At 46.0% G+C, this 27036-nt stretch overlaps 2 protein-coding genes and 1 long non-coding RNA gene across 3 annotated transcripts in view; 1 reads left to right on the forward strand and 2 right to left on the reverse strand.

Annotated features, from left to right (window-relative positions):
* The window catches only part of RBAK (RB associated KRAB zinc finger), an 813856-nt gene that overhangs the window by 191788 nt on the left and 595032 nt on the right, over positions 1-27036 (reverse strand). The window lies entirely within an intron of this gene.
* Positions 733-26475, reverse strand: LOC309854761. The gene is made up of 3 exons (XR_014306413.1): positions 26325-26475; positions 25406-25464; positions 733-824 (listed from the first exon to the last, which is right to left on the reverse strand). It is a non-coding gene; the product is annotated as an uncharacterized lncRNA (long non-coding RNA).
* LOC309854201 (speedy protein E4-like) lies at positions 6213-11973 on the forward strand (the record flags this gene model as incomplete). The annotated part of the gene is made up of 6 exons (XM_082713028.1): positions 6213-6327; positions 6823-7020; positions 7889-7947; positions 8432-8517; positions 11558-11726; positions 11911-11973. 6 exons carry the CDS (start codon positions 6213-6215, stop codon positions 11971-11973), a joined length of 690 nt encoding a protein of 229 aa, XP_082569154.1.

A 27036-nucleotide genomic window follows, 5' to 3' on the forward strand; every position in this document is an offset into this window, starting at 1 on the left:
GCTCTTGCTGCTAGCAAGTGTGGTCTGTGCCCGAATTCCCACCAACAGACTTCTCACCAACAGAAGGCTGGAATTCATGAGAGGTGACCACACTTCCCCTAGGCCCGAGACTGGAAAACCTCTAGGCACATTTCTTCTGTGTTCTTTTCCATTTTCGGCAGGTAAAGGAAGGAAGCTATGCTGAGCACCTTGGGGAAGACAGGCAGAGCCCCCGCCTGCCCCGTCTATTGGGTCCTGGCCTCCAGCCCTTGTCTCCCCCATAGGCACTGACCTGCTCACCTGAAGACTGGGACACGCTCCTGCCTCTCTGTCCACTCTGGTTCTCTGCCTGTGAACTCTGGCTGTCATGCCCCCCTCCCCCTCACCACACAACTCTGTCCCTGCAACTCAGAGACATCCTGGGCACCCCCAGGACCCCTGCCACATACCTCAGCCTAGATAACTCTCTGGGCGGTGAACTGGAAGCTCTTGGGGGCTCCCTCCTCTCTCCAAATGACTAAAACCTGTCATTTCATATATTCATATATTTCCCCCTCCTAGAAACTTCTTTAAGCAGGGAAGGCAAATCTGAACCCTGTGATTCTGTCTGGGCCAGATCTGCACCATTTTTTTATTTGTTAAAGATTTTATTTGTTTATTTGACAGACAGAGATCACAAATAGGCAGAGAGGCAGGTAGAGAGAGGGGGGGGCGGCGGGGGAGCAGCCTCCCTGCTGAGCAGAGAACCTGACATGGGGCTCAATCCCAGGAACCTGGGATCATGACCTGAGCCGAAGACAGGGGCTTTAACCCACTGGGCCACCCAGGCGCCCCTGGACCTGTACCTTTAAAAAATATATACATATTATTTATTTATTTGACAGAGAAAGGGCACAAGCAGGGGGAGCAGCAGAGGGAGAGGGAGAAGCAGACTACCCGCTAAGCAGGGAGCCTAATGCTGGTCTCTATCCTAGAACCCCAGGGTCAAAACCAGAGCCAAAGGCAGACACTTAACCGACTGAGCTACCCCGGTGCCCCAGATCTATACCTTTTAATGTGGCTTCATTAAGATCTCTTCATTTATTAGTATTTAAAATATGAAGCTTTCTCTTTTTGTATTTGTATTAAGTACAAATATTTCCCCCATTTTGTCATTGACCTTTTTAACTTAATGTTTTACTTTTATTTTCTGCCATATGGACATAATGTTTTTAAAGATTTTTATTTATTTATTCATGAGAGACAGAGAGAGAGAGAGAGGCAGAGGCAAAAGGAGAAGCAGGCTCCCTGCAGGGAGCACTGATGTGGAACTCCATCCCAGGACTCTGGGTCTATGATCTGAGCCAAAGGCAGACGCTTAACCATGCAAGCCCCCCAGATGACCCTCACTTTCTCTTCCTACTTTTCTTCTGTTTTGACACCATACTTGAAGAAGCCTTTCCAGCCCTTAAGTAATTTTCTAAGTAATTGCCTGTGTTGGCTCCTATTTCTCTTTAACACATCAATTTTACTATGATAACTGGCAACCATCCTCAAGATTTGTGAATCATTCTTCTCTTAAAGTCTTTCATCCATTTTTTGCCCCCAAACTAGCACATTCACGGTGACCAGGAAATGTCAGAGGCTATGAACGCTCAAGTTTCTAATCTGTATGAAAGAATTAGTTCTTCTTTGAAGCCTTGGGACATGGCTTGCTTTAATGGAAGGGGCCACAGAAGTGTGAGGAAAGTGACTGAATCTGAATTCCCTCTTATGCAAAATACTGGTTGGATGGGTTTACAGGGAAGCTGCAACAAAGTAAGACAACCCAGGGGCCTTAACAACAGAGATGAATTGTCTCCAAGTTCTGGAGGCTGGGAGACTGAGATCCAGGTGTGGGCAGGCCTAGTTCCTTGGCAGGGTTGGGGGGGTTGCGGGGGCTCGGTCCCATCCTCTCTCCTTGGCTTGTAGCCGACTGTCCCCTCTCTATGTATCATCACACTCTCTTCTCTCTACCTGGGAGTCTCTGTATCCAAATTTTCCTTTTCTTCTTTTTAAGAGTTATTTATTTATTTTAGAGAGAGAGTGCATGACCAAGGGGCGGGCAGAGGGGGAGACACACAGAGAGAGAGAGAGAGAGAGAGAGAGAGAGAGAGAAAGAAGCAGACTACCTGCTGAGTGCCCTGCCTAGCTTGGGGCTCATGACCTTGAGATCACGATGTCCACCCTAAGGCTTCATTTTACCTTCATTTTCCTCCGTAGAGACCCACCACCAAAAAAGAAAGAAAAGAAAAAGAAGAAGAAAACATCACGTTCTGAGGTACCAGGGGTTAGGACTTCAACACACGAAGAGGGGGAAGGGGGCTTGGAAGGAAGCACACAATTTTATCCTAGCCTTGGCGTCCCTGGTCTTGTCCAGTTTGCTTCCTCACTGCCTTGGTTATGTTAACATGGGCAGAACGCTTACAGGTCATCTTATCTACGTATTTTCTTTTATAGGTTGAAGAGATGGGACCCTGAAAGCAGGAGGATTTGCACAAGGGCATGTGCTGCTTTGTAACAAAACCATTACTTTCCCATTCTCACCGCCCCCAACTTATTTTATTTTATTTTATTTTATTTGACAGAGAGAGATCACAAGTAGACAGAGAGGCAGACAGAGAGAGAGAGAGAGGTAAGCATGCTCCCTGCTGAGCAGAGAGCCTGTCCCACGACCCTGAGATCATGACCTGAGCCGAATACAGCGGCTTAACGCACTGAGCCACCCAGACACCCTCACCGCCCCCATCTTTTAGACAAGCATATTCTAACTACTCACTTATGTTCTCCAGATTGTCTACCAACAGGAGTCTGAGCAGATGGAGAAGGGACATCGTGAACAGGACAGAGGACTTGAATCAGAGCAGCCGAGGTGAATCCTGGGGTCTTGCTTCAGTCTTTAGCGCATCACATCCCTTGTTCTAAAAAACAAATCCCAGAGGTGCCTAGGTGGCAGTGGGTTAAAGCCTCTGCCTTCAGCTCTGGTCATGGTCTCAGTATCCTGGGATCGAGCCCCGCATCGCATCGGGCTCTCTGCTCGGTGGGGAGCCTGCCTCCCCACCCCTCTCTCTCTGCCCGCGTCTCTGCCTACTGGTGATGTCTGTAAAAATAAAGAAATAAAACCTTTAAAAATAAATAACTAAATCACAAATCCCAGTCTTCTGTTTTGTTATGGGAGGGTCCACTCAGGTCTGATGGCTGAAAACATCAGGAATGGAAATCTGAATGCAAATAGGCTTCCTAGAGTTTGAACTTCTGCAGCCACCTATCACGTGTCCTTCCTGGGGCAGTGTGGGACCCGCAGGAGGTCCAGGACCCATGGACGCTGTGGAGGAACCCCAAGGCCACCTGCAGGCTCTCTGAGACCTCATCCAAATGTGAAGGTTAACAATTGCAAACAAAGGTAACAGTCGGGCCCTGCACCTTGGATCAACTACTTTTTAAAAATTTCAGTTTTATTGAGGTGTAACTGACATATAAAACCATACGATTTAAAGTGTACATCATTGCGAGTCATGTACACAGTGAAGGGATTCTAACCACCTAGTTAATTAACACATCCATGACCTCACCTACTGACCTTTTTGTGGGGTGAGAACATGTCAGTTCTACTCTCCTGGCAAATTTCATTTATGTGCTATGTTGTGTGCAGTTACTGTGTCTGATATGAGATCTGTAGACTTCATCTTCTCACTGAAAAGTTTTCTTCTTTTTACCAGCCTCTCCCTAGTTCCTCCACCTTCCCCACCCCTGGCAACCTCCTTTTTTTTTTTTTAACCTTCTGTTTCTCTGAGTTTGACTTTTTGTTGTTTTTTAAGATTTCCCATATAAATGTTACCACGCAGTATTTGTCTTTCTCTGTCAGTCTTATTTCATTCCACATAATGCCCTCAAGGTCCATCCATGTTGTCACGAATGGCAGGATTTCGTACTTTCTCACCTCTATACAAATACCAATCTACAGCTCCCTGTGTATGGACCTCACATCCTCTTTATGCCCGCCTCCGTTGACGGACACCAGGGTAGTTTTCCTATCTTGGCTATTGTGAGTAATGGTGCAATGAACACAGGAGGGCAGATAGTTCTTTAATATCCTGTTTTCATTTCCTTTGGATGTATACCCGGCCATAAGAGTGCCAGATTATATGGTACTTCTGGTTTTTTGGGGTTTGTTCGTTTGGTTTTTTAAAATCTTTGGAGAAACCTCCATATGGTTTTCTGGGTGAACTGGTTTGACTTTATTTATGCTTGGACTGGGCTCCTTAGCTATCCGTAAGTTTGATCGAAGTGCAAAATAAAACTTGAGGCACATCCTGAATTAAAGATGTGTATTTCATCCAAGTTCATACAATGGATCGAAAGCAAGGCTTACCCAAAATGTGGACTCAATACTGGCGTCCATCAACAGATGGATGGATAAACTGAAAATGGTATGTATGTATCACTGTTCTTCTATGATTGTGAAAGGAACATGTAAAATGCAAACATACACACACACAGAATGGATATTATTCATCTTTAAAAAGGAAGGAATTCTGTCACACACTATAACACAAAGGAGCTTGGAAGACATTTTGTTGAATGAAATAAATCAGAAACATACGCATAAAATACTGCATGATTCTACTGATAGGAGCTATCTGAAATAGCCCAATCTCTAGAGACAGAAAGTGGAATGGTGCTTGCCAGGGGCTGGGGGAGGGGAGAACGGGGAGTTCTCCTTCAGTGGGTGCAGAGTTTCAGTTTCAGGGAAGACGAAAAAGTTCTGGAGAAGGATGGTGCTGATGGTCGCACAGAGACCCGAAGGTGCATACTGCTACCAAATCATACCCTCAAAAATGGTTAAAATGGTAAATTTTCAGTCCTGTTATTTTAACACAGGAGGAGAGAGTGAGCAAGATTCAGATGCACAGGTGAGAAGCAGAGGTAGGAGGTAGGAGGTTGGGAAGAGGCTTCCTCTGATGTTAATGGACAGCTGGCCAAGACCTCCGTGACGGCGTCTGTGCTACCACATGCTTCCCACCTTCTTGGTTAAACAGATTCTGCCTTAAACGGGAGATTTTTCCATCTAGCCTTTTTGTGCATGTGGCATTTTGTTCATAAGATACACAAGTGGTCCTGAAGTTTCTGGGTCGAGAGTGATACACGGGCTTACAAATTTCAGATGCAGACTAGAGCTGATTAATTGCGATCAAGGGGCAGGTTTTGGGTGGTCCAGGGACTTCTTAAGTTGTAGACACCGTCTGATTGTGTGAGAACACAGGTACAGTTATCTACCGGTTCAGGTTCCCAAAATGTCTCTTGGGCTCAGAGATGCCTCAGAGGAGAGCGTGAGTGCTCCCCCACCACTGAACACCCACCCCCAACACAATGTCAGTAAAACATGGAGCGGAAGAAGTCTACCAAATTAAGCGATTTAAACTAACTTTTTTTTTTTAAAAAATTATTTATTTATTTGTCAGAGAGAGAGAGGGAGAGGGAGCGAGTGAGCACAGGCAGAGAGGAAGGCAGAGGCAGAGGGAGAAGCAGGTTCCCCGACGAGCCAGGAGCCTGATGTGGGACTCAATTCCAGAATGATGGATCGTGACCTGAGCCGAAGGCAGCCGCTTAACCAACTGAGCCACCCAGGTGTCCCTTAAACTAACTTTTAATTCCAACAAGTCCATGTACCTGGACCTTCTTGACATACTTATGTCTGTCTTGTAAGTTCTTACGTTTCGGCCCATCCCAAATTCCCTTGTCTCTTTCCTCCTTCTCGCACTAGATTGTGCCCTGAATTAGGAATAGGAAGGATGGAGAGAGCCCAACATGTGCCAAGAGGGGAGAGAGCCGGGCATCTGCTGGAGAGGAGTAGAGTGATCCAGACCCCTCGAAGACAGTTTTGGAGGATGGTCCAAGGCTGGTTCGGTGGCTGGAAACAGCCCTTACATCGAGATCCCAAACTGGACACCAGTGTGGCAGTTACGTGTTTCCCTTCAAACTGGTTGCCAGGCTGGAATGACCTGTGACATCAGAGGCTTCCGACCTTCCTGATTGGAAGGACCAGATTCCATGGTGCTTGGCAGCAGAGGTGGACAACTGTATCTTCACAGACCTTTTCGCCACTCCTGGCTTTGCCCCAGCTTGGAGAAGGGATCAAGGGCTTGTGTTCTGTCGGAATTGGCCCAGAAAGGGTCTAGGGTTTCTGGGAGGCCAGAAAGAGCTAGGGAGAAATCATGGCTGATGATCAACCTAATCAACCGCATTCCCAGTCTGAGGACCAGAGTCCCCAGCCTAGCACCTCAGGGTACCCCTTCAATGTGGTGGATGATGAAATCCCAGGACCATCAGGTGAGAAAGGAGGAAGAGGAAGGTACTTGAGAGGCTTGGCTAGTAAAGAGGAATGGGTACAAAAGTCAGGAAGGAGTGTCTGAGTAGGGTGTGTGTGACAGGAGAGATCCAGAAAGCCGGGGATTGGAGAAGGAAAGTATAGGAGTTGGGGACAAAACTGTAACCATGGAAGGAATACCCAAGAAGTAGGGAAAGAGGGTTAGGAGATGAGGTCCAAAGAGGAGGTAAAGGAAGAGAGGAAATTATGTCATTATTCCCAGGGGAGAAGTTATCTACAATGAAATTTTGAGGATGGGGGTGGTGAAACAGTGCCAAAGATGAATGGGGACAGATGTGTATCAACAAAGGAGAAAGATGGAAACATGGTTGGGGAGATGTCAATTGTCAGGAAGGCTGGAGAGAATGAAGGGGAAGTTGGGGTTTTTGGAGGGGGAGAAGGGGTGGCTGAATTCCAAAGACAAAAGCCTTATACTGTAGCCTGGTTTCTTCACTCAGCCCCCTGGGTAGACCCCCGCCCCATGCCTGAGTCCCCCACAAGGAAGAGAGGAAGGGATGAGTCAGATGAGGAGACGGGCTCTGGCGCTGAGGACATCTGGGTCGTGGAGTCACTGTGTGGCCTCAAGATGAAGTTGAAGAGACAACGGGTGTCTTCAGTGCTCCCTGAACACCACGAGGTCTTCAAAAAGTTGCTTGGTAAGAAGATCTCCTCCAACCCTCTTCCATTTTCTCTTTAAATTCAAGAAGCTTCCAATGGAAAAGAATTTTCCAGTGGAAAAGAATTCTCTGAAGGTTGGTGAGCTCTCCATCCTTGGAGGACTCCATAATGATCCGTCACTGGGGACACATAAAAATGACAGAGGATTAGGTGAGACTTGGAGAAAGGTCTGTACTTGGGATGAGAAAGCTTGGTTTCAGTTAAACTCCTGAGATGTCTTAGTTCTTATTGGTCTTTTGCTTTTTTTTTTTTTTTTTGATATTTTATTTATTTGTCAGAGAGAGAGAGAGAGAGATCACAAGCAGGCAGAGGCAGACAGAAAAAGAGGGGGAAAGCAGGCTCCCCGTTGAGGAGAGAGCCTGATGTGGGGCTTGATCCCAGAACCCTGGGATCATGACGTGAGCCGAAGCAGAAGCTTTAAGCCATGGAGCCACCCAGGTTCCCCTTATTGGCCTTTTGACACTAAATGTCTTTGGCTGTGTGTGTGGAGTTGGGCAGGGGGTGTGGAAATGACATCCCATCTTTAGACCCTTATGTCACTGTGGGATGAGAAAATGACAGGGAATGACTGTGGTCTCCGCAGTGGCATGTCCATGCATGATGAGACAGCGTCCCTGTTGACCTCCCATCCAATCTTACAGGTGGGCTCCCTTAGCCTCCCCACGCAGGAAGCCACCAACGTTCCCTGGGCGGTGACTGGTTTTTGCTCCCTTTTGCCCATCAGCCTCACCGCTGGCCACATCCTGGAAGTTCCCCAGGAGAGGCATCATTCTCCTCTTTGCCCTGGAATGCTCCCACAGTAACCCCATTCTGCTTGTCAACCTGACCTATGCCCTCTTTTCACAGAGGATCCTGTCATTCAAAAATTTCTGGCCTGGGACAAAAATCTGAGCGTATCCGACAAGGTATCATTGTTCTCCACTCAGATGTGTTCTTGCTCCAACATCTGTCCTGGGGCAGGGCGATGCCTCCAAAACCCTGTCTCCAACCTCATCCTGCCAACACTTCCCGCTGGGGACCTCGTGGTTTCCTGCAGGTCCTCTGGGACCTGAGTCCCAGGCATGCCCCTCTGGCTGTTGCCACCTTAAGTCCCTTCTCTCTCAGCTCTTGGGTGGGGCACCCCTTGGCTCCAGCTTCTCAGAGACCCTCCAGAGGCCGGCTGTCCTGAAGACAAGCCCTCAGACCAGCACAGCTTGCTATCCTGGGAGCACCATCAACTCTTCCCTTGACTTCTTTGGTTTGCAACCAACCTGTTGACACCAAATAAGCAAATTCACCCAGTCCGTCAAAGCGGGAGAACCTGCTCCAGCCTCATGTCCCCATCCCCCAATGGTTTTCCTCGCCCAGGATGTCACCTCTCTCTGACACTGTGTCTCCTCTTGCCACCAGTATCTCCTGTCTATGGTCATAGCTTACTTCAGCCGTGCTGGCCTCTTCTCCTGGCAGTACCAGCGAATCCATTTCTTCATAGCCCTGTGAGTATTTTTGTCTCATCCCGCAGTACAATTCGCTACCTGGGTGGATGGAGGGGGAAATTGGGACCCTAAACTTTCATCTCCTTTTTTTTCAAACCATTTGTAACCGTTTATTAAACTACTTTTTTGGAAAAACTGTTGACCCCGTGTGTAAAAACCATAGGATTATAGTATAGTGCTTTTTTAGACTGTTCCTTGTAAACACAAACATCCCTGACGTCAGCCAGGAGAAGCAAACAGAAGACCCTTCTAAGAGGACAGAAGGAAGGAACGGACACGGCCCTGCCCTGAGCAAACAGACTAGCGAAGCAGCCGGTCCTGATCCTCCGTCTGTCCCCTACCCACCGCGATACCAAGAGTAATTGTTTTCCTCCTAAGCATTCCCATCACAAATGCCTCGATTCACGCCCCCAAGACATAGCACAGATCTGTTGTGAATGCTTCCGCGGGTGTGTCTTACAACACTGTCCTGAAGCCTGTGGGCGCTAGGTGCATGAAGTCCTTCAAAGTTCTGGTCTCCGCCTCCACTCTCCAGGGCCAGTGGTGTTCTGGGTCAAGGCCAGGCTTGGATCCAAGCCTTTCGTCTTCTTCCGACTTGCTCATCCCCTTGGTGTTTCAACCTTCTAAGGACACTTCCCTCTGTTCCTATATTGCGTTTTCTGTCTAGCTAATTTTACACCTATACCTGAGGAAAACGACTTGTCCTCAAGGTCAACTTCAACTCCCAAATCTTCAGATGCTCCCCCCTTCCCTGCTCTGCCAACCTCCCTGACTTCTGCACCGCAGCAGCACTTCTGTTAAAATCCGAGTGTCATGGAGATTCTGGACTATGGTTATTGCCTATCCACTCACCGCTCCACCCCCCTGTCCCCTTCCCCTATCCCATTAGACTCGATGCCTGCAGGATTTGTCAAGATATTACCACACTCTCAAAGACACTGCACAATTCCTTCTGTTTTGCATAGGTTTAAGTTATGTTGGGACTAGGAGGTGATCAGTATTGCACTTAAACTTAAAAAAAGGCATTATTTATTAATTCAACAAATACATATAGAGTATACGTTATGGACCAAGGACATGAGGCAATGGGAAGAGAGGTTCAAGAAGTGCGTGTTGAATTCACGCACCCATGAACCCAGTCCTGTATTAGTCATTTGGTAGGAAAGTCATGGTTACAGAATAGAACAGGGTCAGCTCCTGCCCATGGGAGATGTATATGGCCTTGCTCTATGGGAAGATAGGTTTGTGCACAAACTCGCTAAAGGGAAGGGGTGGGTGTGGGTGTCCCCCCACAGGACATGCCCTCAGGCTTCCCATTGAGTTCCCTCTCCATCCTCAACTGGGAGAAGTCTCTGCCCAGCCATGCCTTCTTTTTTTTTAATTTTAAATTTTTAATTTTTTATAAACATATATTTTTATCCCCAGGGGTACAGGTCTGTGAATCACCAGGTTTACACACTTCATAGCACTCACCAAAGCACATACCCTCCCCAATGTCCTTAATCCCACCTCCTTCTCCCAACCCCCTCCCCCCAGCAACCCTCTGTTTGTTTTGTGAGATTAACAGTCACTTATGGTTTGTCTCCCTTCCAATTCCATCTTGTTTCATTGATTCTTCTTCTACGCACTTAAGCCCCCATGTTGCATCACCACTTCCTCATATCAGGGAGATCATATCATAGTTGTCTTTCTCTGCTTGACTTATTTCGCTAAGCATGATATGCTCTAGTTCCATCCATGTTGTCACAAATGGCAAGATTTCATTTCTTTTGATGGCTGCATAGTATTCCATTGTGTATATATACCACATCCTCTTGATCCATTCATCTGTTGATGGACATTTAGGTTCTTTCCATAGTTTGACTATTGTGGACATTGCTGCTATAAACATTCGGGTGCACGTGCCCCTTTGGATCACTACGTTTGTATCTTTAGGGTAAATACCCAGTAGTGCAATTGCTGGGTCATAGGGCAGTTCTATTTTCAACATTTTGAGGAACCTCCATGCTGTTTTCCAGAGTGGCTGCACCAGCTTGCATTCCCACCAACAGTGTAGGAGGGTTCCCCTTTCTCCGCATCCTCGCCAGCATCTGTCATTTCCTGACTTATTGATTTTAGCTATTCTGACTGGCGTGAGGTGGTATCTCATTGTGGTTTTGATTTGTATTTCCCTGATGCCGAGTGATATGGAGCACTTTTTCATGTGTCTGTTGGCCCTCTGGATGTCTTCTTTGCAGAAATGTCTGTTCATGTCCTCTGCCCATTTCTTGATTGGATTATTTGTTCTTTGGGTGTTGAGTTTGCTAAGTTCTTTATAGATTCTGGACACTAGTCCTTTATCTGATATGTCGTTTGCAAATATCTTCTCCCATTCTGTCAGTTGTCTTTTGATTTTGTTAACTGTTTCCTTTGCTGTGCAAAAGCTTTTGATCTTGATGAAATCCCAGTAGTTCATTTTTGCCCTTGCTTCCCTTGCCTTTGGCGTTGTTCCTAGGAAGATGTTGCTGCGGCTGAGGTCGAAGAGGTTGCTGCCTGTGTTCTCCTCAAGGGTTTTGATGGATTCCTTTCGCACATTGAGGTCCTTCATCCATTTCGAGTCTATTTTCGTGTGTGGTGTAAGGAAATGGTCCAATTTCATTTTTCTGCATGTGGCTGTCCAATTTTCCCAGCACCATTTATTGAAGAGGCTGTCTTTTTTCCATTGGACAGTCTTTCCTGCTTTGTCGAAGATTAGTTGACTGTAGAGTTGAAGGTCTATTTCTGGGCGCTCTATTCTGTTCCATTGATCTATGTGTCTGTTTTTGTGCCAGTACCATGCTGTCTTGATGACAGCTTTGTAATAGAGCTTGAAATCCGGAATTGTGATGCCACCAACTTTGGCTTTCTTTTTCAATATCCCTTTGCCCTCTTGATGACTGAGTGGCACTCTGTGACACTGGGTAATAAGCAACCTATGTCCTTGCTGGGAAGCTGAGCTCAGGTGGGGGAGGGGCATCCTTCCCGTCCTGCTCCTGACCAGCCACCTGATGTCTCTCTCCAGCTACCTGGCCAGTGATATGGAAGAGGATAACCAGGCCCCCAAACAGGCCATCTTTTCATTCCTCTATGGGAAGAACCGGTCCGAGCGACCCTTGTTCCACAAACTGAGATTCCAATTTATACGATCCATGAACTGGAGGACCAGGGTGTCCCGAGAAGAGTGTGAAGAGGTCGGTTGGCTGGAGGGATTTGGGGTGTGGGGCCCAATGGGAGAGAGAGGAGGTGCAGCGAGGGACATGGGGATTTGGGACCAGAAAGAATTAAGGGTCTGGACGACAGGAGGGAGCAGGTCGGGGGTCGCGGGGGCAGGGCCCATCTGGAAGTTGTGTTCTCATGGGGCCGCTTGTCTTCTAGATCCAGGATTTTGATCCAGACCTGTGGGTGTGGGGGCGAGACCGCCTCACTCTGATGCCCTAGGTCTCCTAGGGCCACGGAGGCCTGAGGTCATCGGCCTAAGGGAAGGTAGGTTACTGTCCTCATGGGTCCAGGCACAATGATTTCTTGTGTAATGAGGAGATCTGAGGAATCCAGTAGCTGAGCCCACACTCATCTCCCTAGCCCCACACGTCAGCCTTCCATGCACTATGAGGTGGAAGCCGTACACGCACTCAGGTCCCAGCCACGAGCTGACAACCCCACAGAGCCATGACTCAGGGAGACGTGTGGAAAACCTTAAGGACCTCAGGAAAACCTGTTTGTCACAGAGGCATGGACTTGGCTGAAATAATTCCATGGAAACCAACTGGGCCCAGATGATAGCTCTGAGGAAATGTTGACTTTCTGTGAAAAGGGAGCAAGTTTCCAATTTTTTCCCCTACATTGTGTTTTTAATTTCTCTTTCATGCCTCAGAGATATGAACTCTGGGGATTTATTTACAACAAAGTAAATGTCTAACAATAGGACATTGGATGGAACAGTCTATGTATCCAATAATAAAAGATCAATATGGACTAGCTGTGTGTTCATCCACATTTGCTTGCGAACACATTGCTTATGTCAGATGGCATCTGTGAGTCCTTTGTGTCCCCTGCCCACTTCTGGACGAGTCTCTCATCTCGTTCCATTACATCTTTCCCCTCAGGTTCACAGTGAAGGAGTTTGTCAGAATGAGTGAACCTTCAGAAATACTAGTTTCAGGGTGCCTGGGTGGCTCAGTGGGTTAAAGCCTCTGCCTTCAGCTTAGGTCATGATCCCAGGGTCCTGGGATCGCGCACCACATCGGGCTCTCTGCTCAGCCAGGAGCCTGCTTCCCCGTCTCTCTCTGCCTGCCTCTCTGCCTACGTGTGATCTTTCTGTCAAATAAATAAAATCTTAAAAAAAAAAAAGAAATACTAGTTTTAGCATAGCTTAATGTGATCAGCACATAGAGTTATAGATTTGGGTAGAGGATTAAGTAAAGATTTGGTTAAAATCATGTGAACTAGTTCTCAGTCCATTCGAGCTCCCACAAAAAAGTTCTACATGGCTTTGAGCAACAGACATTTATTTCTCATGGTTTGGAGGCTGGAAGTCTGCGAGCAGGGTGCCGGACCCTTTACAAGGTTGCAGACTAAGTGGGTTCTGAGTTATGTCACTGGGGTCTCTTTCATCAGAGCACTACTGCCATTGTTGAGGCACCCCCCCCTCGTGGCTCAATCATCCCAAAGACCTCATCTTACAGCACCATCACCTTGTGGGTTAGGATCTCAAGGTACAAATTTGAGGGAGGTGAAGAGACAAACATTAGACCATGCAGCACTGACCAAATTTAGGACTAGGTGTTATGGTTAAACATTAGGATCTAGGGTTAGAATGGAGGATTAGGTGGTCTCATGATTCATGATGTTGATGTTTGCAGTATGGTTCTTTGTTCAGACATTAAGTAGCAAAAAAGGACCAAGGTGAGTTTCATGTCGAAAGCAACATTCTCTCAAGTTTGTTAGTTTGTTTTGTTGTTGTTGTGGTTTTGTTTTTGTTTTATTTTTAAAGATTTTATTTGTCAGAGACAGAGAGAGAACACAGGCAGGGGAGTAGCAGGCAGAGGGAGAAGCAGGCTCCTCATTTGAGCAAGGAGCCTGATGTGGAACTCATTCCCGGTTACCTGAGCCAAAGGCAGACGCTCAACCGCTTGAGCCACCCAGGCCACCCTCTAGTTTGCTTTACTCCCTGAGCAGAATCACCTAGAGTCCTGGCTATCAAGCAGATAACCGGGTGTGACCTTAGGCTCATGAAAAAATTTGGGGGGTCAGGGTCACCAAAGTCCAAGAGTCATAACTGAAAATGAATTGGGGTTTAGAATGAAGGATTAGAGATAAAGTTGGATTTATGAATTAGTCTAAATTCTGGTTAGAACTGACCAAGATGTCTGGAGCGTTGACTCCTTGTGATCTGACTTCCTCTCTTTCTCTCAATTTCAGATCCCTGAGCCCCGGGGAGACGCAGGTTTACAGCAGGAAATCAATCTAGACACTAACAACAGGCATGAGGAAGGAAGAGAGGAGTCTCTTGTGCAGATAATCTAGAAGAACCCAAGACCTTATAAAATTAGCTAAAGGGAATTTTCATATTGTACTCCGAGGAGCTGCGAGTACCTATAGGAGACCAGAGAAGGACAATAAGAAACCAGGCCTTTGTTCAGGATCCACCCTTTCCTGGGGTGGTACCAAAAATTATGTCAGATTTTTTTAAATTCAAATCTCGTTTGAGGTAGGAGTTGGAGATCCTGTTTTTTATACATTGGGACACAAACAAGGAGGAGATTACTTCAAAAATATAAAACGAGAGACAAAGGATTATCATAACCTAATATTACGCCATGAATTTCATTGGTATATTTTGAAAATGTTGTCCTTAGAACTATTTTATTTATTTTTAATTTTATATTTATGTATTTATTTATAAAAGTTCTGAAATAGTCATAGTTTTCAAAACATGTTCCTACAAAGTTTTGTGATGAGATTACCTGTAGATAAAATATTGTTGACATATTCGGCATAGGTTTTTGTGTTTTTACTATAGCTATATATCAATTACACTTATAACTAGGTAGGTGATTCCCTCAAGTTGTTATTACTGTAAATGTTTATTTGACATGTAGTCTTCATTATTAAATTGTGGGAATCAGTTGTAATTCTTTTACTTGCCTGGATGACACGTTTGTAAGTTGTTTTATGTTATTTTAGATTATTAAAGAGGACACTGCAATGTGTCTCTTGAGGAAACATAATAAAGATAAAAGTCTTCATCTTCGTGGTGTTTGTGGTCATCTCAATGGTCTTACAGTTCACTGTCCAATGATACTCTTTCTTAATGGGGTTGTGATTATTCAGCCATACTTCTTACCTTTGAAAAATAAGTGTAAGTTTTTTTTTAATGAGGATGTGAGGTTTTTTTTTTAAGATTTTATTTATTTATTGGACAGAGAGAGATCACAAGTAGGCAGAGAGGCAGGCAGAAAGAGACAGGGGAAGCAGGCTCCCCTCTGTACAGAGAACCGGATGCAGATGCGGGCGGTCTCGATCCCAGGGCCCTGAGATCATGACCTAAGCCGAAAGCAGACATTTAACCCACTGAGCCACCCAAGCGCCCCAAGTGCAAGTTACCTTTTATGTAGAAAAAAAAAAAAGAAGGGGCGCCTGGGTGGCTCAGTGGGTTAAAGCCTCTGCTTTCGGCTCAGGTCATGATCCCAGGGTCCTGGGATCGAGCCCCGCATCGGGCTCTCTGCTTGGCGGGGAGCCTGCTTCCTCCTCTCTCTCTACCTCCCTCTCTGCCTACTTGTGATCTCTCTCTGTTGAATAAATAAAATCTTAAAAAAAAAAAAAAGAAGATAAAGTGAACACTGAGCTTGTGTCTGAAAGCAAGAAACAAGGCAAAGATATTGAGGCAGGAAAAGGGAAAGAAGGAAGATAGAGCTATGGGGACCTAGATAATCTGAAATTCACAACAAAGGCAACGTGCCTCAGTGAGATTATGCATTTTAGGCGATGATCCATGGCAAGCAGACCCACAGGTGCAAGGGAGCACCCTTCTTTGGAAGAAGGAAAATCTACAGAATGGGATGAAATAGAACAACTGGAAAGAAATGAGGCTTTGGGAGAACTTTCTGAGAAACACAGTAAGATAGGAGGAGCTAAAGCTGTCAAATAAGAGAGGCATGGAGAAGAAAGAGTTAATGGCAGGAATCCTGAATATTGGAGGAAACCATCTTGGGAGATGGTAGCACCAGAGAATACTGGGGCTGTCTCAAATACCAAGCTTCAGTGTCCGCGGGAAGCATCCCATGGATGTCTTGGCACATAGATGCATATCACCCGTCATGAAGCTCACCTGAGCTTGGTGACCAGAGTTTTTATTGGGGTTTCATTATGCAAGTGTGATTAACTCCATCATTGGCCATACCTCGAACACAGTCTCCAACTCTCTTCCTTCCCGTAGAGATTGGGCTGATATCAAGTGGTTCAAAGCCCCACCCCTGTTGGGGTTCCTGGTATGGCTGGCCCTATCCTGACTCATCTCACCAGCACAAACTCAAGTTTGGTCCACGGGGCCCAGTGTGAGTAAGAAACACTCCTATCACTCAGGATACCAAAGATGTAGAGGTTCTCTCCTAGGGAACAAGGAAGGAGAGGTATCTGAAAAATTATTTATACAACACACTGGCTACGGTAGGAGATTGGCAAAACTCAGGTGGTCAGGGAAGGTAACAGTTTGGGGACAGATCTATCACAGGAGATGTTGGAGAAGTTGAACAAATAAGGATTGAAATAATGGGGGTCCTCATGGGGATTTGGAATAGCTTGGGAGATGTGAGATATTTAGGAGATGAACACAGCACTCTAGAGGAACAACAAGCAATGGAGTAAAGAGAAACCAAAGGGAAAATTGTGTGTTTGTGTGTGTTGGGGTTGGGGTTGGGGTGCAGTTCTGATAAATGAGATGAAATCCTCAGCCTGGAGCAATTTCAGAAAGTGAAACCACCAAGGTCAGAAGAGCCACACGGACATCAGCATCTGATTACAGCAGCTCAAGGAGAGGGATGGCATTCAGAATTGGGACACAGTTGATGGACTGGGAACAGCAGAGGCTAGATTCTGCAGACACGGAAACAAAGAGGAGAAACAGTATGGCAGCTTGGAAACAGATATAACATATGAGACACCTAAGACTTAAAATGTATATTTAAGAAGCTTTAGGTCTCTGCAAGGTGGCAGGTAAAGGCAGATTAGGAAACAACTCAAATGAGGAAAGACCTGAATGTAAAGGCACAAGAAACAGGACGGTGGATGCACATAATAAAGCAGTAAACAACAGGCAAGAAAGCAAACAGTCCGGTGACTGATGACAGGTGAGAACTGGGAGTGCTTGGGAACACTGGAGCAGAACATGGTGGTTTCAGCCTGAACACCTAGAGAAACTGAGATCAGGACGAATCCAGTTGAAGAGAAGGGGGAGCCGAGGCTGCTGAGAAGGGGGTGAAGCTTAAGAGACTTGGAGGATAAAGAGAGGGACCAGCTGAGCAAGTGGGAGAGGCTAGAGGCCACCGAAGGCTGAGAAGGAATACGGATCCAGGGAGGTGGTTCGGAAGTGTGAGCTGATGGCAGAAGCACGTGTGGCTCCCAGAGCACAGAAGAGTCAGAGCAGCCAAGCTTCTGGAACCGGAAAGCATCCAGGGCTATAGGTGGCCGCTGAGGGGAGGTCAAAAGGCAGCAACAGCAAAGTTCAGCCACACAGCAGAGGAGCAGCGGGCTTGTCCTGAGAAGCAGGAGTGATGGAAGAAGTCCAGTGCCTGGAGATGGAAAAGTAGGAGAGTGGTGGGGATCAGGGGTGTGATGTGGCTCAGTCAGTGAAGCAGCTGCCTCGGCTCAGGTCATGATCTCAGGGTCCTGGGATCGAGTTCCGCATCGGGCTCTCTGCTCAGCAGAGAGCCTGCTTCCTCCTCTCTCTCTCTCTGCCTGCCTCTCTGCCGACTTGTGATCTCTTTCTGTCAAATAAATAAATAAAAATCTTTAAAAAAAAAAAAAAAAACAGAAGTAGGGTCTTAGAGAGGAATTTATACACCCATGCTGCATCATTCCCAATAGCGAAAATGCAAAAGTGACCCAAGTGTCCACTGACAGATAAAGAGACAAGCAGAATGCAGGCCACACATACAATGCAAGCAATATTCGGACTTAAAAAGAAGATTCTGGCATCTGTTCCAACATGGATGGACTCTGAAGACACGATGCTCAGAGAAACAAACCAGTGACAAAAAGACAAACACTGGATGAGTCCACTTAGGTGCTGAGAATAGTCACAATCAGAGCGATAGAGAGGACAACACTTGCAGGGGACAGGGGGAGTTGAGGCATTACTCTGTAATGGGGATGAAGCTTCAGTTTTACAAGATGAGAAGTGTTCTCGAGACGGATGGTTGGTGGTGGTTGCACAAGCACATGAAAGTACTTCATGCCCGTGAGCTGTATGTTTTAAAGGTAAAATGGTAAATTTCATGTTACATGTAACTTATCACAATTAAAAAAAAAAGGAAGAAAAAAACTGAAGTAGTGTCTACCTGCATTTCCCTAGTCCCGTAACTTCTAGAGCTCTGCAGTCATCCCCTCCGTAAAGAAGAGTGAAATGGGATTATTAGTTAAGTATATTCACACGAGCTATCAGGAATTCCTCTCTCAAAAACTGAAATATTTAAAAACATCTAGAATCATCAGCTAATTGCGGAAAACGGTGTGAATTAAAGATAGGTATCAAGGTGAGCAGCTAAACTATGACAGAACCAATTTCATAAAGGAAACAACTTCTATTGATTTGTATTTTTCAATAAATTTAGCAGGACACGGTTTCCAAAAAATGAGAACATTCTCCAAAAAATAGCCAGCAGAGATTACTTAGAAATTAAAGATCAAATTGTTGAATCTTTTTAAAAACCCCCAAGTAAGAGACTTACGTAACAAATGGGACACAGAATATCTAATTTAGGAATTGTCTCCGATAACAAGAAATTGAAATGATGAAATAAAGCTTGAGATACAAAAGCCAGATCGAACAGATTCCACTTTCAGAAAGAGAAAACTAGAAGGACGAACACAAAGAATCAAAGGCAGAACCAAAAATGATACGTGACCTGAAAAATCACACAAGCCTTCACGTCACAAGGGGCCATTCAATTTGCAAACAAGAATACTGGGGGGGGGGGCGGAATACAGATCTACAAATTTCCCAATAAAATGCCCCACACCAAAAAAATGGAGAAAAAAAAATGCCTAAAAAGTTACAGGTGGGGGGACGCCTGGGTGGCTCAGTAGGTTAAGCAGCTGCCTTCGGCTCAGGTCATGATCCCGGCGTCTTGGGATCGAGTCCCACATCGGGCTCCTTGCTCCGCGGGGAGCCTGCTTCTCCCTCTGACTCTGCCTGCCACTCTGTCTGCCTGTGCTCACTCTCGCTCTCTCTCTCTGACTAAATAAATAAAATCTTTAAAAAAAAAAAAAAAAAGTTACAGGTGGGGGGAAAAACTCCACTGACCCTGGAACCTGCCATTCTACTTCTCACCTGAGAAAAACCCTTGGACAACTGTCCACGGCTTGTGAAAGAAAAAGAATTTCAAACCCAGAACTGTATGCCAAACCAAGCTATCATTTCGGCCTCCAGATATCAGAATCTTGCAAGAAAGCAGGACAACTGATTATCACAGGAGACACTTTACTCAAAATGTTCAAGATATCCTCTGCCGGAGGCAAACGAGAGGGCCACCCCAGAGGGCCATGGGGATGCTGGAGCCTCCTGAAGGGGGTGTTTCCGATGCCACTGCTGCAAGCAGTGGTGCTCCGGACTGCCGACACACGACTCCTGTTTCAGAAGAAAAGTGCTCAGCAGACACGTCCCATCACCGTGTTTACAAAACATGTATCAACACAGGGTTTTCTACCCATGACGGAGGTGCCACAGCCGAGACTGCCCGAGACTAAAGGAATTGAGCCAACAGAAAATCCACAGCAGGACACTGTAATTGATCCGGGCCAAGTGAGCTGATGAACTGCCACGGAGAGTCACAACTTTTTGGGTTCAGTGAGTCCACAAGGCAAGGATGGGAGGGGTCAGAAGACTGACCACGTGATCAGCACGACGGCTTGATACCACTCGTATCAACACCAACATCCAAAACGAGATGTCAGCAAACAGAATCCAACACCAGAAGGAAAAAAATAATATATGATCTCTAAGTGGTGCTATGCCAAGAATACTGACTCGTTCAATCTTCGGAAATCCATTCATGTAATAGGCTACTCTAATATGGCTAAGAAAACACTTTTATCACCACTAAGAAGCTGAAAAAGCCTCTGACAATGTTCAAAATACATACCTGATATAAAAAACCCTCAAGAAACTAGGAGTGGATACTTCACTAGCATGAATGTGTGTATACACACACACTCTCATACCCAAATACACAGAGTATGTGTGATACATGTACAATCTGAATCACAGGAGAGCACACACAAGTTACAGAGACACAGCTGCACAGGCACGGGCATGTTTACGCAGTCTTCTCAGTTCTCAAGTCAGGGTTTTACTTAATGGACAAACGTAAGAGACAATCCCAGTAAGGTCAGGAACGAGGCAAAATGTTCACTGCCTCCAGCTGGAGAAAACAACTAGGCATATGAATCAACAGAGAGAGTAAAACTATTTCTATTTGCAACGGATATGCTATACCCCAAAACTCAAGGGAATCAACAACAAAACCAACTCAATGAAAGAACAGTGTTACATAAAATCAGGATATACAAAGCAACAGGCCCGGGGGAGCCTGGCTGGCTCAGCTGGAAGAATGTGTAATTCTTTATATTATTTTATGTTTTTTAAAGATTTTATTTATCCATCTGACAGAGATCACATGTACGCAGAGAGGCAGGCAGCGAGAGACGAAGTGAAGCAGGCTCCCTGCCGAGCAGAGAGCCCGATGTGGGACTCGATCCCAGGACCCTGGGATCATGACCTGAGCCGAAGGCAGAGGCTTTAACCCATTGAGCCACCTAGGCACCCCAAGAATGTGCAACTCTTGATCCCAGGGCTGTCAGTTTGAGCCCCACGTTGGGTGCAGACTTAAATAAACTTACAACAAAGAAAGGAAGAAAGAAAGAAAAAGAAAATTATTTTTAAAAAACTCAAACAAACCCAACAGCCCTTGTTACATTAACAGACTAAGAAGATATAATTCAAGCATATACACAGTTCATGGAGTAACAGAAAAGATAAAAGCGTTAACAAGAAATGTACAAAATCTATACTAGGAAAGCTTTAAAACACTCCTGAAAGGCACAGAAGCACACCTGAAAAAAAGGAATGATGTTCTTTGTTCCTGGATGGGTCAACACTAAGATATAAATCACTCTGCCCTCAATTACTTAACAGATATGTGAACCCAACAAAAATACCAAAAGCTTTCTTCCTTGAACTATGTGAGCTGGCACTAAAGTTCATATGAGGGCAGAAAAAATCAAGAACTAGGAAAATCTCCGAAAAAAAAAAAAAAAAAAAAAGCTGTATAGGTGGCCTAATCCCTGCCAGATTTAAAACACAACCTTTATGATTAAAAGGGTTGGGTGTCAGCATAGGGATGCAGATAGGTCAGTGGAACAGAGCACAAAGTCTAGAAGTAGACTTGTATGATTACATGACATATCACGAGGACCTGTGATATTATAATACATTATAATAATCCACTATAGTCATTTGGGCATGGATGAAACTGCATCCATACTCCACACCATGAAAGAAAAAAGTCCAACTGGATCAGTGATCTAAATATAAAATATTAAACCACACAGAAAAAAAAAAGTGGGCGAATTTTCCTATAACCCAATGTGGGGAAAAGTTTCTAACTATGATTCAAAATACAGGCAGGCATTAGGACTGCTTTCAACAAAGACAGACAAGAATCAGATTTACCCTGCCTCCTGAAAGGACACCAAAAAACAGAATATACAAAGCAGTGGCTTTCTTTTTTTTTTTTTTTTTTTAAGATTTTATTTATTTATTTGACAGACAAAGATCACAAGTACGCAGAGAGGCAGGCAGAGAGAGAGGGGTAAGCTCAATCCCAGGGGCTCAATCCCAGGACCCTGAGATCATGACCTGAGCCAAAGGCAGAGGCTTTAACCACTGAGCCACCCAGGTGCCCTCAAAGCAGTGGCTTTTAAGACACGGATCTTGAAGCAATAAAAGGCAGCAATGAAGAACAGGAATCAGAGATAGGATATCAACAAGGAGAGGCCTCTGGTTACTGCCCTGAGAGTTCCCAGCCCTGGAGCAGGGAGGGAGAACCGAGAAGAGGTGAGGAGGGTTGACAAACTGGGGGAAACATGCAGGGAAGGACAAGCCACCACAGAAAATGACACATCTACTGAAATGGGCCTGGAACTGACCCAGATGTGACAAGTGGCACTGATCATTAAAATAGTTTATTACCGTATTCCTTATGTTCAAAACATCTGAGTAGGAACAGGAAAGACATTTTAAAAGACTCAAACTGAACTTCTACAGATAAATACTACAATGTCTGAGAAAGTTAACACCCGACTAGATTAACACAGCACCAAAAAAAAGATCAGTGAACACGAAGAACAGCAACAGGAGCTTTTATAAAATGAAACACACAGAGAAAAAGGAATTGGAAGAGAACAAAGAATATCAGTGAGTTGTGAGATGACTTCAAGCTGCGTAACACACACGGAAAAGGAGTCGCTGAGGACAGATGGAGGGAGGTGGGGGGAATATTTGAAGGAATACGGTCAAAAATTTCCCAAAATTGATGAAAATCATAAACACAGATCCAAGAAGTTCAATGACCCACAAGCACAGAGACCGGAGGAAAGCAATACCAAGACACAGCATAACCAAACTGCTCAAAACCAGGGATAAAGAGAAAAGTTCAAAAGCATCTAGAAGAAAAACCAAAAACCACAGGACAAACGTAGGAATGGAGAGGATGACATCACATTTCTCTTGGGAACAATGGAAGTGGGAAGACAGTAGGGGAACACATCTGATGTACAGGACAAAACCCAGCAAAGCTCCCCTGAAACTGTTAGAAATTTTTTTTTTAAGATTTTATCTATTTATTTGACCGACAGAGATCACAAGTAGGTAGGGAAGCAGGCAGAGAGAGAGGAAAAGAAGCAGGCTCCCCGCTGAGCAGAGAGCCCGATGTGGGGCTCGATCCCAGGACCCTGGGATCATGACCTGAGCCGAAGGCAGAGGCTTTAACCCACTGGGCTGCCCAGGTGCCCCGCTCCCCTGAAATTAAAGCCAAGGCAAAAATAAAGGACTTTTCTGACATATAAGAGCTGAAAGATTCAGCAGCAGCTTAAAGTGTCCCAAAATCCAGAAAGAACTTATCAAACTCAACATCCCAAAACCAAATAATCCAGTCATGAAATGGGCAGAGGACATGAACAGACACTTTCCCAAAGACACATACCTAGGTCCAAATGCATGTGCCTTACATGCAAAGATGCACAATGTCACTCATCATGAGGGAAACACAAATCAAAACACAAATCAAAACGAGATCCCACCACACAGCTGTCTCAATGGCTAAACTCAACAACACAAGAAGCAACAGGGGTTGGCCAGGATGCGGAGAAAGGCGAACCTCGTGCACTGCTGGGGGTAATGCAAGCAGGTGCAGCCCCTCTGGAAAACAGTATGGCAGTTCCCCAGAAAGTTGAAAATACAAATACCCTACAATCCAGCAATGACACTCTAGGTTAGGAATTTACCCAAAGGATACAAAAATACAGACTCGAAGGAGAACCTTCGATGTTTTTGGAACCCCGATGTTTAGAGCAGCATGATCCACAAGAGCCAAACTACAGCAAGAGCCCAAATGTCCCCCGACTGAGGAATGAAGACGATGTGGTGTATATATACAATGGATTATTACTCAGCCATCAAAAAGAATGATATCTTACCATTTGCAATGACCTCGATAGAACTAGAGGGTATTATGCTAAGCGAAGTAAATCAGTCAGAAAACGACAAATTTCATACGATTTCACTCACATGCTTGGAATTTAAGAAACAAGACAGATGAACATATGGGAAGGAACAAAAGAGGAGAGGGGAATCAAACCATAAGAGAACACGATGAGGGGTGATGGAGGGATGTGGGTGGGGTTGGGCTAGATGGGGGATGGGCATTAAGAAGATGTTTTGATGAGCACCAGGTGTCCTATGTAAGGGATGATTCACTGACCTCTGCTCTTGAAACTAATATTGCACTGTAAGCTTACTCATTAAAATTTAAATAAAAATTTGAAAAAGAAAAAGAAGAACAACTATAGGTGTTGAAGGAAGTCCTTCAGGCAGAAGGAAAGTAAGAGCAGATAAAAATCTGTATCTACATAAAGAAATGAAGAGTACCAGAAATGGTAGCTATGCTATTTTCTTATTCCTTAAAAAATAAGTATTTGCTTAAAAATCACTAGTCCTATGGGCTTGATTCTACTTGTAAGAGTAAAATGACACAACAGTGTGATGACCCAGCAGGGAGCAATGGAAGTCACAAACTCCCTACATTCTAAGCAATAAATGGTACCTTACCTGAAGATAAGATAAACTGTGATGAATTAAAAGTTTCATACAATAAATTGCAAAGCAATCACAAATAACAACTGTGTTAGAGCTAACAACCGCACACAAGACGTAAAATGGGATCATAAAAAATACACAATCGAAAGGAAGACAAAAGCAGGAGAAAGAAACAAAGCCAACAGTAGATGTCCGATGGATCTGACTGTAATTACGTCACCGCTAATCTTCACCAAAACATTCGGGAGAGGGGTGAGGACGAAACCGGGATGCTGAGAATTGAAATGGGAATGAGAGTAAGAATATATTTGCTAAGGAATATTTTGCTGGGATACCTGGGTGGCTCAGTGGGTTAAAGCCTCTGCCGTTGGCTCAGGTCATGATCCCAGGATCCTGGGATCAAGCCCCACATCTGGCTCTCTGCTCAGCAGGGAGCCTGCTTTCCACCCCCCACTTGTGATCTCTGTCAAATAAATTAGTAAAATCTTAAAAAAAAAAAAAACAATACTTTGCTTTATTATTTACTGCACAACCCAAATGAACAGTAACAGAAGCATCTTAAGGATGGGCAGGCCATTCCCTCAGCCTTAGCTTTTATCCCTGCATCAAACAGGAACAATGAAAACAGGTCTTCTTGGATCACCGAAGTTTGCTCACCCAGCAGGCCCTCGGTTTAGATAAGCTACATGCATGAGCCATATGTTGCAATATTTAATGGTTGTTATTAGAAAAGCTACCCATAACTACATCAACTCCCACAAAGACATTTTCTCAAATCCCAGGAAATCTTGAAAACCCACAAGTAACGAAACAGTCCATTCAAATCATGTAACGGGTGGCACTCTCCTTTTCTGAGACTGTCAGGAACATCAGTCATGTGTTTGCTCTATCCCCACAGCCCTGAGGTAACCTACTATCTGCACACATGAACTCAGAAAAAGACTCTGGGTGCTGATATGACCCCCTAATAATTGTACTTTACATGATAATGTCTCTTATTTCCACATTCCCATTTTAAAATCTGAATCCAGGGGCACCTCGGTGGCTCAGTGGGTTAAGCCTCTACCTTCGGCTCGGGTCACGGTCTCTGAGTCCTAGGATTGAGCCCCACATCCGGCTCTCTGCTCAGCAGGAAGCCTACTTCCTCCTCTCTCTCTGCCTGCCTCTCTACTTGTGATCTCTCTCTCACTGTCAAATAAATAAAATCTGAATCCATATAACCCTTCTGAAATGCATTACAAAGCTAAGCAAGAGAACATATACAAAGACAGGAAAACTCACCTGGGATTCGTTCATTCTCTGCTGCTCTTGGAAAAGCATACAGACTGTTAACGGCTGACCTAGGGAAGCAGAAGAAATAATAGAAATCACGGGTAATGCAGCTTGCCGAGGTGGGAACATCCTGTGTGAGAACCACCAAAGAAAGCTCCTATCCTGTGAACACTCAGAAGGGTCTAAACATGCGAGAAAAGGAGAAACATCAGAGTAGAGCTGTTGTCACTCCCACATATCAGGAGGTGATTAGCAGGTTTCTCTCATTGGTTAATATAAACACCCATTAATTTTTCAAAGAGGTTGCCTTCTTTAAATTAATGTTGAAAAGAAAACCCTCTTACACTGTTCACGCATTCTTTGTGACTATTCAAACTGCTGAACATCACGGTATCCACAGGAACAGAAAACACCAGCTCTCTGAAGTGGGATCAACGTGCATCAAGGCATACTTTTGTTTTTACATGAGATCACTTAACTCCGTTATCGCTGCACTTAAGAATCTTTTACTAAATAAAAAATCCGTAACAGAGAGAACAGAACCCGGGCCCAGGAGCTGAGTCCTGCGAGCATGCCTACCTCCCGACGCCAACACCCAGAACAAGCCCCCTCCCATCTCAGGCCGTCTCCTCCTGTCAACTCCTCCACGCACGCTGGTCCAGCCCTACACTGGGGGATGCCCCAGGGCACAACCCAGCGGGGTCAGCACATGCTCCTGCGCGCTTACAGACGCGTCTGGAAACTGGACAGGGAACCAGGGGAGCAAGGGGTCGGGTGGGCGGGGGGGAGGCGGGAACCTCCTGCGCTGCCGGGAAACGTTGAGTCCCACGAGTCTCCAGTCCCGGGGGAGTGCCCAACCCTCCAGGTCCAGCCGCTCGCGCTCTCTCGCCGCCCCGCCCCCCGCAAGACCCGCAAGCGCACGACCTACCACGTCGGGACACGCCGAGCTGCCCCGAGGCTCCCAAGGACTCCGGGGCGGGGGCTGCTCCTCCTCCACCTCCCGGGGCCGCCGTTCCCGCGGAGCCGGCTCTGGGCCCACGGGCAAACTCACTTCAGGTCGACGACCTTCCCGGGTCCCGAATCGGTCTTTAAGGGCCTCCCCATACCGCGGGCTCAGACCGGCCGAGCCCGGGCCGAGCCGCCCTGCTCCGTCGCCGCCGCCACGGCCCGACCCCTTGGCCCAGCCCGCGGGCTCCGGGGCTCGAGCTCGAGAGTCCCCGCTAGAGCCTCCGCCCGGCCTGCGCGGAGCCGCGCCTGCACAGCTCTGTGCCCGCTGGATGCCGGCGCGACCGGACAGCGTGCAGCCCCGTAGGCCCCGGGACCCTTGCCCGCCGGAGGCCAAAGCCTGGGAACCACGGCGAGCGGTGACCTGGGCACGGGCAGGAAGCGAGAGCAACGCGGCAGTACTACGCGTGCGTGAACACGCACAGGGGCCGAGCTGCACATGCGCAGGACGGAGGTGTCATTGCACCTGTTGGAGCCCACTCGGGAGCCCGTTAAATACCCGACCTCTGTTTCCCGTGAGTCCAAGCGCCCACATGTTAGGGGACGTCTCGAAAGTCTCCACCCTATCTGGTGCTTTAGAGGCGCTAAGCTGAGACTTGACCTCTGGGACCAGGGTCCGGATTTCCCACTTGCCT

Source organism: Mustela nivalis, assembly GCF_964662115.1.
Source record: "Mustela nivalis genome assembly, chromosome: 19".
Lineage (NCBI taxonomy): Eukaryota > Metazoa > Chordata > Mammalia > Carnivora > Mustelidae > Mustela > Mustela nivalis.